The 11,678-nt window shown below is 40.0% G+C and overlaps 3 protein-coding genes and 1 non-coding gene across 4 annotated transcripts; 2 read left to right on the top strand and 2 right to left on the bottom strand.

Moving 5' to 3' along the window:
- The first annotated feature begins 2,855 nt into the window (after window positions 1–2,855).
- On the top strand, window positions 2,856–3,134 carry LOC116206375 (sec-independent protein translocase protein TatB-like). The gene has a single exon (XM_031539230.1). It carries the CDS (start codon window positions 2,856–2,858, stop codon window positions 3,132–3,134), a length of 279 nt encoding a protein of 92 aa, XP_031395090.1.
- A 1,313-nt stretch (window positions 3,135–4,447) lies between these two features.
- Window positions 4,448–6,724, bottom strand: LOC116195318 (11-beta-hydroxysteroid dehydrogenase 1B-like). Its single transcript, XM_031524426.1, has 6 exons — window positions 6,422–6,724; window positions 5,980–6,172; window positions 5,712–5,797; window positions 5,418–5,549; window positions 5,063–5,227; window positions 4,448–4,884 (listed from the first exon to the last, which is right to left on the bottom strand). The coding sequence occupies exons 1-6, from the start codon at window positions 6,623–6,625 to the stop codon at window positions 4,570–4,572; spliced, it is 1,095 nt and encodes a 364-aa protein (XP_031380286.1). The 5' UTR covers window positions 6,626–6,724; the 3' UTR covers window positions 4,448–4,569.
- An 814-nt stretch (window positions 6,725–7,538) lies between these two features.
- Window positions 7,539–9,943, bottom strand: LOC116206368 (cytochrome P450 703A2). The gene is made up of 2 exons (XM_031539218.1): window positions 8,915–9,943; window positions 7,539–8,480 (listed from the first exon to the last, which is right to left on the bottom strand). Exons 1-2 carry the CDS (start codon window positions 9,941–9,943, stop codon window positions 7,842–7,844), a joined length of 1,668 nt encoding a protein of 555 aa, XP_031395078.1. The 3' UTR covers window positions 7,539–7,841.
- A 1,061-nt stretch (window positions 9,944–11,004) lies between these two features.
- TRNAQ-CUG lies at window positions 11,005–11,076 on the top strand. Its single transcript has one exon. It is a non-coding gene; the product is annotated as a tRNA-Gln (tRNA).
- The last annotated feature ends 602 nt before the right edge of the window (window positions 11,077–11,678 follow it).

The raw sequence follows: 11,678 nt of genomic DNA, 5'->3' as shown, positions 1-11,678 counted from the left end.
TAAAGAACCTTAAATTGTATAATCTTTAAATCCTACAACCCTAAATTAACTTCAAAATAACCCTGAAACTCCTAAACCCGCAAGAACTATAAAATCTTAAAATTTAGGATCTAGGGGTATTTTAGGATTAATTAGAATTATAGGATCTTAAGGTTTTTAGGATTTTAGGGTTAATTTACGGTTATGGTTATAAAAAAATTAGAATTTTTTTCAAGGTTTTGGGTGTGAAATATACTTCCTGAATGATGTTTGGATGACCCCTATAATTAAGGTGTATTTTAGTAATGTCATCGTCCTTTTATTAATTGAACTTGTCATATGAATGGCACTTGATCTAATTATAATATTTGATCTCGCCATGTAATATGAGGCATCTGCATGCAATAATCTCTCGGGTAGAATATCTGATGTCACAAGTCTCATGTCTTTTAATTTGTCCTTTTTTTCCCCTTCTTTTTCCCATCTAATATAAACTTTTGAGTAAAGTGCAGTTGCCCCCAACCTTCATGGTTAGTTGTGAAGTACCCCTGACATTTAAAAATTTGTATGATGCCATCTGACCTATTAGAAAGTAAGCACGTTAAACCCTCTGGCCACTTTTTGCAACCAAAATGTGTCACTTGCCTGTTACATTGAGAAATCTTGTGATGAGAAAACCACGAGCTCGAGAGATTCCAACAGTTATCAGCAACAAGGGAACTTGAGTCCTAAGGTTGAGTGTCGGGGATGTTTCGAGCGATGAGAGTAAGGAGGAGAAAGTGTAGATTGGAGATGAGGCCAGAACATATGAGGCAACGAGGTAATTTTTCTCCAGTACATGTTATTAATACAAATTGTAGTAGATATATATATATATATATATATATATATATATATATATTTGTAGATGCACGTTGACGAGACTATTGAATGCAATCCCGGCCCATCAAATAACATGGTCGGGATCCTTAGATTGCCCCAAACCTCCCTCTTTCAAAAACATCAATGTCGGTCCAAGCAATAGACAAGTAAAGCCCTTGCTTGAGGCCCCGAATTGAAGGCCTACAAGCCCTTCAATTAAAAGTAGAACCAGTCTGTTTGGGGACTAAATTTGAAGCCCTCTAAGGCCTCTATCTATGGCCCAAGCTGAGCACACATATCGTATTATAATATATATATATATATATATATATCATGGTTTCCTATCATTTTTTATTAATTACCTTAATTACTCTCAACTACTCCATTGAAGTTTATAAAAATTCCTTTGTAACGTCTATATTATGTAGTTCACGCGTTAGCTTAGCTTACCCCGGTTGCTTTTAGAATTGAATTTTAAAATTTTAACTCAATTCACTACATAACAAAAATTACTCTTTCAAGTCAAAAAAGTGAACTCCATATACATCTTCATTATAATCTAACCTCTACTCTATCCCCTTATTTGGGTGTTAAGAAGGAAAAACTATTCATCTACTTCCACAAGCTTGAGAAGCATATACCCATACGGAAAATTTTTGCGTAATTGGAAAATTTTCATTTATTATATTTACCTTACTTCATTAATTATCAGTACAACACGGAAATACAAGCACAAGCATATACATTCAAAATACAAACAAAAAGTCAAATTTTCTAACTTCATCTTATTTTCGCATGCCATATTTGATTTGCAATACGGTTCCATACTGCATCCATTTCCTTACTTGTCATGTCTACCTCAATTCGGATTTCAATTTGATAAGAAGGATTTCGAAATTTATCGTAATATTGTCACGCATTACCATACTTCTCGAATAATCTATCGTGGTAATTATTAATCCGAATAAAATTATGCAATATAAAGCACGCAAAAGTAATTTGACATTATCGATGCGGTTTGAAGTTTGTCAGTAATATTAATATTCCAAATATGTCCTTCAGAACCGCAAAACACCGTTTAATAACATCACGAACGGACGCGTGGTCCTAATTGAACAACTCTTTCTTCATCGTTGGAGGATTGTCGTCATTAAAGTCACTTCGGTGATACTATTTCCCTTTGTAAGAGCCAAATAATCGGGAATATTAGAGAACGTCGCATCAACTACATAATATTGCTCTGCAAGCACACATGTAGAATCAATATATACATGTACTTATATGTATTTATCGAAATACATAAGAGATTGACATGAAACATGCGATATGAGCAAGAACTTACCATCATGCGGCGCGGGGAATAATTCCAACCTTGCGGCATCAGAAAGAATTCTCAAGTCATGTGTCGAACTCTCCCATCCAGTCATGACATATGTGAAGATTATTTGATGCGAACAAGCAATGACCAGTGAGTACATTTTGCGTAATCTCGCTATTTCGATCGCGATAAGTGACTCTCTTCTCTTTTGGCACACAAGCAGCCACATGGGTTCCATCGATAATGCCGATGCAATGCTACAGTAATAATTCCATAAATACTTATTATAGTATAAACTAAAAATTATTGAAGTTTATTACTTATCTTAGGGCTGGCAATATTTCACACGACACGAATACAACACGGAGTTAAACGAGTTTGGGTTAGACATTTTTGATAATCGGTCTAAACGGGTCCAACCCGTTTAAATACGGTTAATAAGCGTGTTTCATCGGGTTGAACCCGCGTAACCCGATTATACACGATTAAACATGTTTAATCGTGTTACTATAATCATGTAACCCGTTAACCCGTTTATGTATTTGAATTTACCAAAATATCCTTATGTAATCATAACTTCGTAAGTCCCTAACCTAATTTCCTTTCCTTTCTTTCACCCAATCTAACACAGTACAACTGCACTTCCACCCTCTCTCAGATCTTATCTACGATTTGATTTCCTTCTTCTCATCTATCAATGGTGAAGTTCTGCTTCTTCGCTCTCATTGCTCTCCTCTCCGTGCACCTCGCATTGTCCGCAGATTCGCCTCAGATCTTGCCCTCCCTTGCTCCCAAACTCATCGCCGGCCCCACTCCCACCATCTCCCCTTCGAAGCCCACCGCTTCGATGGCTCCCGCTCCAGCCAATGCGCCTCATGGCTCGATCTCATCCTCGCCGTCGCTACCTCCCTCGGATGCGGCTCCCGCCTCTTCCTCGTCCACATCCCCCTCCCCTCCATCTCAATCTCCGTGTTAACGTGTAAACATGTCGTGTTAACGTGTTCGAGTAGACGAGTTAATCGAATTAACATGTCGTGTTAATGTATCCGGGTAATTGAGTTGATCGGATAAACAAGTTGTGTTAACGTGTCCGGATAACGTTTATAATCGTGTCGTGTATACGTGTACCTATTATGACACGTTTCGATAAACGAGTTTAAACGTGTCTAAACGGGTTGACACGGATATAAACGTGTCGTGTATGGGTTTTCAAAACCTGACCCGTTTAATAATCGTGTCGTGTACGGGTTATGACTTCGATGACTCAAACCCGTTTAGACACGACACGTATAAACACGACACGACACGACACGAATTGCCACCCCTAACTTATCTTGTATGACAAATACCTTCCGAATTTCGGACTGCACATCAACGTTCCTCTGTCTTATGTACGTTGGTGCCAACGCATGAATTTCTTGAAGCATTATTCTGAATGCCCGTGATACCGTCTTCTTAGAATGCTGAAACTATTCGGCAACCACGACAAATCGAATATTATTAGCAGTCATATTAACATTTATTACCACAAATGGAAGCTTTTATCAATAACCATGGAAAAGCACCATATTCACATCACAGAACAGCAACAGAACCAACATTTGACAGACCACAGCACAGAACAGCAACAACAACATCCACTTCCACATCCACTAAGCATGTAACAGGAACAGTACAGGGTAGCACCTCCCTTTCTGTATGATAGTTCCCTTACTAACCGATACATCTAGATTAGAATACTCAAACACAGAATGAATCACTTATAAGTAAGCTCGAGTATTATTATTAAGTTAACACGACCACTATCAAATGCACAGACCTTTGTACCCAACAAAAGTGCACAGACCACATCACAGAACCTCACGAACAACATACAACATCAACAGACCAGTAACAACAACAGTACATGGAGGCACGGTCGATGACCCTAATTGCCAGATTGGAACTCCGAATTTCTATGGAGCAACATCAACAGTACATGGAAGCACGGTTGATGACCTAATTGCCAGATTGGAAGTGAAGTTCGATGGAGCAACATGAAATTGGATGGGGAAATTTCCTCTCGACGTGAATATTGAGTTGAACCAAGCGGGAAAATGCCCCGTAGCTTTTTTTTGTCTGTTGTAGGATTGAGTTGAACCAGACGAGTTTATATTGTCACTCAAAAAATCAACTAAGGTTATAGTGAATTAATTCGGTCAAGTAAGTAAATTCATGCTTTCCAATTAATTGCTATTCAAATAATCGATCTAACGTTCTCCTCTCCAACGGTTACTTTGTACGACATTATAAAAGCAAATTTGTTTCTTTGATTCTATCTTCATTCTAATTTTCAGAGTTATTACAAAGTCCAACACCCTTCATACACTGCTCTAATCTTTTTTTTTTTTTTTTCGCATACTCGAACTAAATTAATCATCAAGTGACAGTCCTTTATGAGCAAGAAGATCAGGGTACTGGACAGAGGTGGGATACAAGTACTGCTTGAGACCACTCCAGTCCAGTATCTCCTTACTGATCGCATTCCTTTCCGGATCCTCCGTCGACCTCGACAGCAGGAGCAGCCTATTACTCCATTCCAGGATCTCCGGACAGAACACCTTCCAGTACATTGATGCCTTGATCCAACCCGGTTCCGACAAGTAGCCGTCTCCCCTGCATGCGCCGTTCACGATCTTCTCAGCTGCCACTTTCACTGACCTGATCGGCATTAAGCTTACTTCAACCTGCCAAGGCAACCCAACCCCAATAAACCTTTTTACAAAGTAATGATCAATACATAATAAAAACTTCTTCTTAATTAACTAAACTATATATTAACACGTACGAGCCTGCAGCAGATCAACAGCTAGCTAGCTATATAGTATGATTCGATAAATTAAATTAAATAAAATAGTGGCTCACATCTCTTAACTCGGGATCCAATATCATTACTCCATCCTCTGATAGGAACTTCCCCTGTGTCATCTCCGACTCAATCAAACCTGGTGTCACAATCGTTATGCTGACATCCGATCCCAACTCGGTCCTCAACGTCTCGTAGAAGGCAACTACAGCTGCTTTGCTCGCCTGAATATTATACCACCAGAACACACAGTAGTAAGTTAAAAGTTTTCCTTCAGTTATTCTCGATCCCCCCATATCCATATAACTGGCAGTAGTTAGCCAATAAATAAAGGACCGATGCGACGATATACATGTACATATATAGAATTAAAGGAGATCAATGGTACTGTTGCTAATCAATTGCTTTACGTACGGAGTAGAAGCTGAGTCTGGGCACAGGCAACCACGAAGCAGCGGAGGCTATAGCCACGATCCTGCCCCCGCTCTGCCTCAGGTGGGGAATGGCAAAGTAGGAGCTATATGCTGAACCCCAGAAATTTATGTCCTTTAATATTCATATATGAAATGAAGTAAATGTGAGTCAGTGACATTTGAATAACAGCCATTCTTCAATTCATGTTTTGTATGAAATGTACTGTAAACCCAAAAAACAGTTTCATCTAAAAGACAGAACAAAAAACATAACAGAACAGACTAAAACCAGTACCATAGATGGAGCAAGTTTAGTAACATCATGGCAGTCCTCGAACCGGGAAACCGGAGCAATCCCCGCGTTGTTCACCAGATGATCCACTTGTGACGACACAGAATGAGAACCATTTCATATGTGAAATCTTAGAAAGGGCTCGCTAGTGAATTACTCATATATAAATATGTAAGTGCTTTCATTATTCCAATAAGCTGTGGTGGGGTAATTGCATGCATATGCAAATGCAATATATACACATAGTATATACATGTGTGTGTGTACTTACGCCGTCCGAAGTGGCTCACAGTCTCATCAACAAACCGCTTGCAGTCATCTACCTTAGAGACGTCTGCTCTGATGACTATCACGTCGGGGGAGCCGAGCCAGTATGCTCTGTTAGCCACTTCCACAAGTCGACTCTCCCTCCTCGCCACAAGCGCAAGACAAGCCCCTCTCGATGCGTAGACGTAAGCGAGATGCTTCGTTATGTATCATGCACGCACCGAAAAATTAAGTATATATATAGCATGAAATATATAGGCAGAGCAGAACTAATAAAAGTTATAACTCCATCTATTTCATTGTACTTTGACTTCCCTTAAAAAGAAAAAAACGTTATAACTCCATCGATTAAAATAGTACACCAAAACTATGCGTATGAATCGATCATATTTAATTAATTAGTTTGGAGCTAGACAAAAAAAAAATTAGCTTATCAATCGTCGCACCTCCCCGATGCCAGAGGAGGCTCCAGTGATGAGGACGACTTTTCCGGCGACGTTCTCGCTGAATATGGAATTGATCAGGGAAAGAAGAGACTTGAAGAAGAGGTATGGTGGAAGGAGGAAGAGGAGGGTTGCTATAGATAGAGGAGGAACTACAAGGTTCAAAACCTTGTGGATCAAATCGGCCACCAACGACTCCACTGCCATAATATAACTATATATGTTATATGAATCTGATTTTAAATCAAGGTAAGGAAGCTATAGCTATGCATGTATTGTATTAATGGGTAAACTCTATGATGATAACGATGATAATAAATATATATATATATATATATATATATATGTTTGTATATTTGGGAGGAATCGACCCGAAGGAAATGAGGCCACGTAAGGCACCACCATGCATTGAGAGCTCTTCCCCGTTTGACAGCAAAATGAGACCTGGCTGAAGCTGCAGTGCAGAGTAGTATCTATTAGTCCTGGAATTCGTACTTCGTACGAAATAAAACGTGATTCATTTTTCTTTTTCGATTAATTTTATCGTATCCCGTAGGCGTGTGCTTTAAACTGTTACTAACGTGATTTACAATGAATAAAAAGATATTATATTATATTAGATATATAGGTCTAGTGTTAATTGTATTTTATTATTAAAATAATTAAAAAACTGTATTAAAGATCATGATGGACTCATTATGCTTCACTTTCGTATATACATCTACATATATATATATATATATATAAAAGTAACCACCAGCACGGTGGTCTAGTGATTAAGTTCCAAGCGCTCCACTTGAACATCACGAGTTCGAACTTCACTAAGAACGTAGAGCTCGCCATTATATGGACTGCTTCAAGGTGGACAGGCCGAATTCGAATTTTGATTAGTTCTGAACTTATCAGATTTCCAAATATCAATGTTAATCAGTATGCTAAAAATTGATACGGATTAATAAAATATAGTACCATGAAACAAGGAGGGGATGACCCATGAACCAATGGAGATGAAAAAATTTCACACACCAGGGGATTTCCCCATAAATACCAAAGAATATGGCTCAAAACTATTAATTATAAACTATGTTAAATGATTCATCATCACAGTACTACAGGAAAGAAGACCAATAAAATTCTTGCCTTATATATAAATTATTTAATATCAAAGAAAATCACCAATTTTCAACCTGCTTAAGTCAAATATTCAGGATAATCAATAACTGGAATAAGAACAGGAAGAACACAAGCCACCGAGATACAAATATCCCCTTGAAAGTAGAGTTATTAGACCACGAGGATTTATTACTTAGACTAGAATGGAGGACTCTTATTTAAATCGTCCAAAGATGAACTAATCAAGATGTGCAATTCGGATCAAAGTGCAAGATCATATTGATGCAACATTGGCAAAGCTAAGGATAAACTAGTGATACATGTGGGCTGCTAAGCGTGGCTTAGCAATAGCCACCAAAGGCTCGGCCCTGGGCATCGTCATCCCGTAGACTTCGGTCGTGTCGATGTCTTCAGGCCGCAGCCCATCCGGCAGTGTCCAGTCAAAGCAGTGGAAGAGTTGGGCCAGAGCCATTAGAACCAGGGTCACCCCGAGTGGTGCGCCAGGGCACTTCCTCTTCCCAGCGCTGAACGGCAGTATCTTGAAGTCAGCCCCATGGCTGATCTCGACTCGGCTGCCATCAAGCAGGACATGCCTCTCGGGCCTGAACTCCTCGACGTTATCCCAAATGCCGGTGTTCCGGCCCAGCCCATGTGTGTTGATGAAGACGCGGGTCTTAGCAGGGATGTGGTACCCATTGATGGTTGTGTCACACAGGGACTCATGCGGGATGAGGAAGGGGCCTGCCGGGTGCATCCTAAAAGTCTCGCGTACGACGCAGCGTAGGTAATTGAGGTTCGCCAGGTCTGCCTCGCTGACCATCCGATCGGGGCCAACGACCCTATCGAGCTCTTCTTGGATGTTGCGGAGGACTCTAGGGTGCTTGATAACCTCTGTCATGGCCCACTCGTTTGTCACGGCGGATGTGTCTGTTGCCGCAGCTATCATGTCCTACGCATTTAAAATTTAGCAAGTACACCAATTTTGACTAATTGACTTATCAGCTTTATTATTCAATAATATTATTGAAAAAGCCTCTGTAAATCCGAATATATATATATATATATATATATATGTGTGTGTGTTTTTATTTTTTTATAAGAAAAAATGATCGAAGGGGTGACTGACATAGCAACCCCATATGGCTGCGAAATTTCTAATTTGAGCCATAACTACATTAGAATCTGAAGTCATGAGTTCGTCACTGCGATCCCAATGAGATATCAGAGGAACACCATCCATTCACAAGTATATAGTCGGAATACTACTGCAGCAAATGGGTTCGATAGCATATAGGGGACCTCCCCACCACCTATCTATCCTCTTCGAGGCGCCTTAAATTTCTATTTTTAACAAGAAAAAATGCTCGAAAATAAGGTGATTACCTGAATAAGAGCCTTGATTTCGACATCATCCATGTGGGCTTTTCCATCTTCACTTGGCAAAGACAAAAGAATATCCACGAAGTCCATCTCATCATCACCATCACCTTTCAATTGGGCCTTCTTATTCCTATGCTCTTGTAAGATACTGGCATGGAAATCATCCACTCTCTTCTCCACTTCCCTCATCTTCTTCTCACACCCTGACGGGTCAATCCACCTCCAAATGGGCAAGTAATCCCCTAAATATATGACCCCCAAGAGCCAAAACAACTCGTGGGTTATATGCATAAACTCCATTGCCTCGTCCGGACCGGCCGTCCCTGCCCCAAAGTACTGTTTCCCCAGCAGCATCCTCGTCACGTTGTTCATGGAGAACGCGCCCAACACCTCCCTCATGTTAATGGGCCTTCCATCCTGGCACCTGGCCCAGACATCTCTCACAAGGTGCCACGCCTCCTCGGCCCGGTGCCTCGCAAACGACTCGAGCCTCTTAGTAGTCAGGAGGTGCTCCATGCAGATCCTCCTCATCCGCTTCCACCGGGGGCCCAGTGGCGCTAGCGCCACGTCGCTGCACCCGTAGGCCAAGTGGACGGCGGCCAGCGTCCTGGGCCGAGAGGCGAACACGTCGTCCTGATGGACAAGGATCTCGCGGATGATGCTGGGATCATTGGTGGTGATGGCATTGACGCTGCCGAGCCGGAGGTAGACGAGGGGCCCGTATTTGTCGCACAGAGCGGCCAAGTCTCGGTGAGGGAGTTGGCCCAACTGGAGAAGGTTGCCCACAATGGGCCATCTGGGTGGGCCTGGTGGAAGCCTTCTGGGCTCAGTTGTGATCCAATCCCAGAAGCGATAATGAATTCGATTTCCTAAGAAAACGATTGCCGCCACCGCCGCTGCCGCCGCCGCGAGAGAGTAGGAGGAACCGAGACTGGCGAAGTAGTTTGACAGTATCAACCTACAGATGGCACAAGAAAGCATAAATAAAAGGGGAGGGGTCAGTCTGTTAGTTCCCCAGTTTTGATGTGCCATCTTATGAACTATGACAAGGTTATTCGCTTTTCGTATTTGATATGCATTTCTGTACGCATATATTTGCTAATCGACCGAGAGATTAGCCATCGGTACCTCACATTCTTTGCTATATACTACTATATTTTACTTAAACGGTCATTTACAATATATATATATATATATATATATTATTTATATGATCGAAAGGAAATGTATATATAGAGAGAGGTTCAATGCTGACATGCTGGAGATAATCTTTGACCCGATTGGTGAGACTTAAGGAGGTTGCATGTTTGGTAAGGCACGCAGGGGTTGTGTTCTCATATTTATGGTCTAAAATATAGAAAGTAACTGAAATTGCATGTCCTCCTAATTAACTAAACTTTAGGTAACCACACCCGTTGCATTGTTTGCTAACATTACAAAGAAGTATCGGGAATAATACGCAAGATCCCATTAATGGGGAGAACCAGTCGATTTAACGGAGAATAGAAATATCAACAGAGAATAGAATACAGTTCAATAGAGATTTTTATAAGTCTCTTACTCCCTGCCTCTTTGGCCATACTTGATATGATAGCATTGAATCGAATCACCATATAGAATGCCATCATATTCCTGTATGATGATTCTAATCTCATTCCATTTTTTACCGAACTAAAAATGCACTTTGTTCTTCCAAAATATATGACTTAGAGTTCAATCACTGCATGAGAAAATCGGGAGCTTACAAGAAGTCTTTTGTTGCTTACTTTCATCCCGTAACTTCGCAAATCATCAAATAAAATGAGGAGGAGGAGCTCTTGGAATGTAGACCTACAAGGAGGAAAAAAGAAAGAAAATTGGAGCTGCAAAAGTTTTTAAATGAAAGTTGGACAATTTCGGGCTATTGGGCCTCCATCTTCTAACTTATGAGCTGGGCCCCGTTGCAATTTTTCATAGTTTTCCTATTTTATTAGGTTTATTAATTTACAATTTATATATATACATATATTTAAATATATTTTTTAAGGGTAAAAATGGCGGATACATGTGCTGTCTTCTATAAATGTTTTAATTGAAGCAGGAGAGCAAGCAGAGGTTCCATGGTCTAGTGGTTAGGACATTGGACTCTGAATCCAGTAACCCGAGTTCAAATCTCGGTGGAACCTTTTTCTCTACTCCTTTTTTTTTTTTTTTTTGCGTTTTACTGTTTTCGTTTCCTTTTGTGGTCTGAGTAACTATTCTCAGAGGTTTTGCTTATGGAAAGTAAAATTAACCCCACAAAACGGTTGACACCCCTTCTTTTTCGGTAGTATCACCTAACAAACGACTAAGGTCTCTCTTGTAACTTTTAAAATGACTTTTTCATATCATAATATGACGTATAAATTGACAACTATAAAAAATAAGTATCAGTCCCTAATAAATCATATTGTAACTTTAAAATGACTTTTTCATATAATAATATGACGTATAAATTGACAATTTTAAAAAAATTAGTCCCTAATAAAACACCGAATAAAATTATCCATGTCTCATTTATTTATTATATCAATTTAAAACATGAGGGTCGCATGTCCCACATTTTGATCTCGAAGACTCGGAAGTTGCAACTTATTTTCCTTGTGGGCATATTCTCCATTTGGCGGGTCTTAATCAAAGAGACAAAACCTTTGACAAAATTGCTCCTCTTAAACCAATGAAATTGACCCAACTGTTCTTCATGGCCATCCTTCCATAACCCTCATGCAATTGCGTTTTCCTCATGCCT

This window comes from Punica granatum, chromosome 1, assembly GCF_007655135.1.
Source record: "Punica granatum isolate Tunisia-2019 chromosome 1, ASM765513v2, whole genome shotgun sequence".
Classification (NCBI taxonomy): Eukaryota; Viridiplantae; Streptophyta; class Magnoliopsida; order Myrtales; family Lythraceae; genus Punica; species Punica granatum.
Note: the sequence above shows the minus strand (reverse complement) of the source record. Positions and strands in the feature narration are given on the sequence as shown.

Coding starts and splice junctions, on each gene's coding strand:
- LOC116206375 (XM_031539230.1), top strand. CDS start 2,856: ATGGTGAAGTTCTGCTTCTTCGCTCTCATTGCTCTCCTCTCCGTGCAC.
- LOC116195318 (XM_031524426.1), bottom strand. CDS start 6,625: ATGGCAGTGGAGTCGTTGGTGGCCGATTTGATCCACAAGGTTTTGAAC. Junction 5,798..5,979: donor TGTGAGCCACTTCGGACGGC/GTAAGTACACAC, acceptor TGTCGTCACAAG/TGGATCATCTGGTGAACAAC. Junction 4,885..5,062: donor TGGATCCCGAGTTAAGAGAT/GTGAGCCACTAT, acceptor TTGCCTTGGCAG/GTTGAAGTAAGCTTAATGCC.
- LOC116206368 (XM_031539218.1), bottom strand. CDS start 9,943: ATGGCACATCAAAACTGGGGAACTAACAGACTGACCCCTCCCCTTTTA. Junction 8,481..8,914: donor AAATCAAGGCTCTTATTCAG/GTAATCACCTTA, acceptor TTAAATGCGTAG/GACATGATAGCTGCGGCAAC.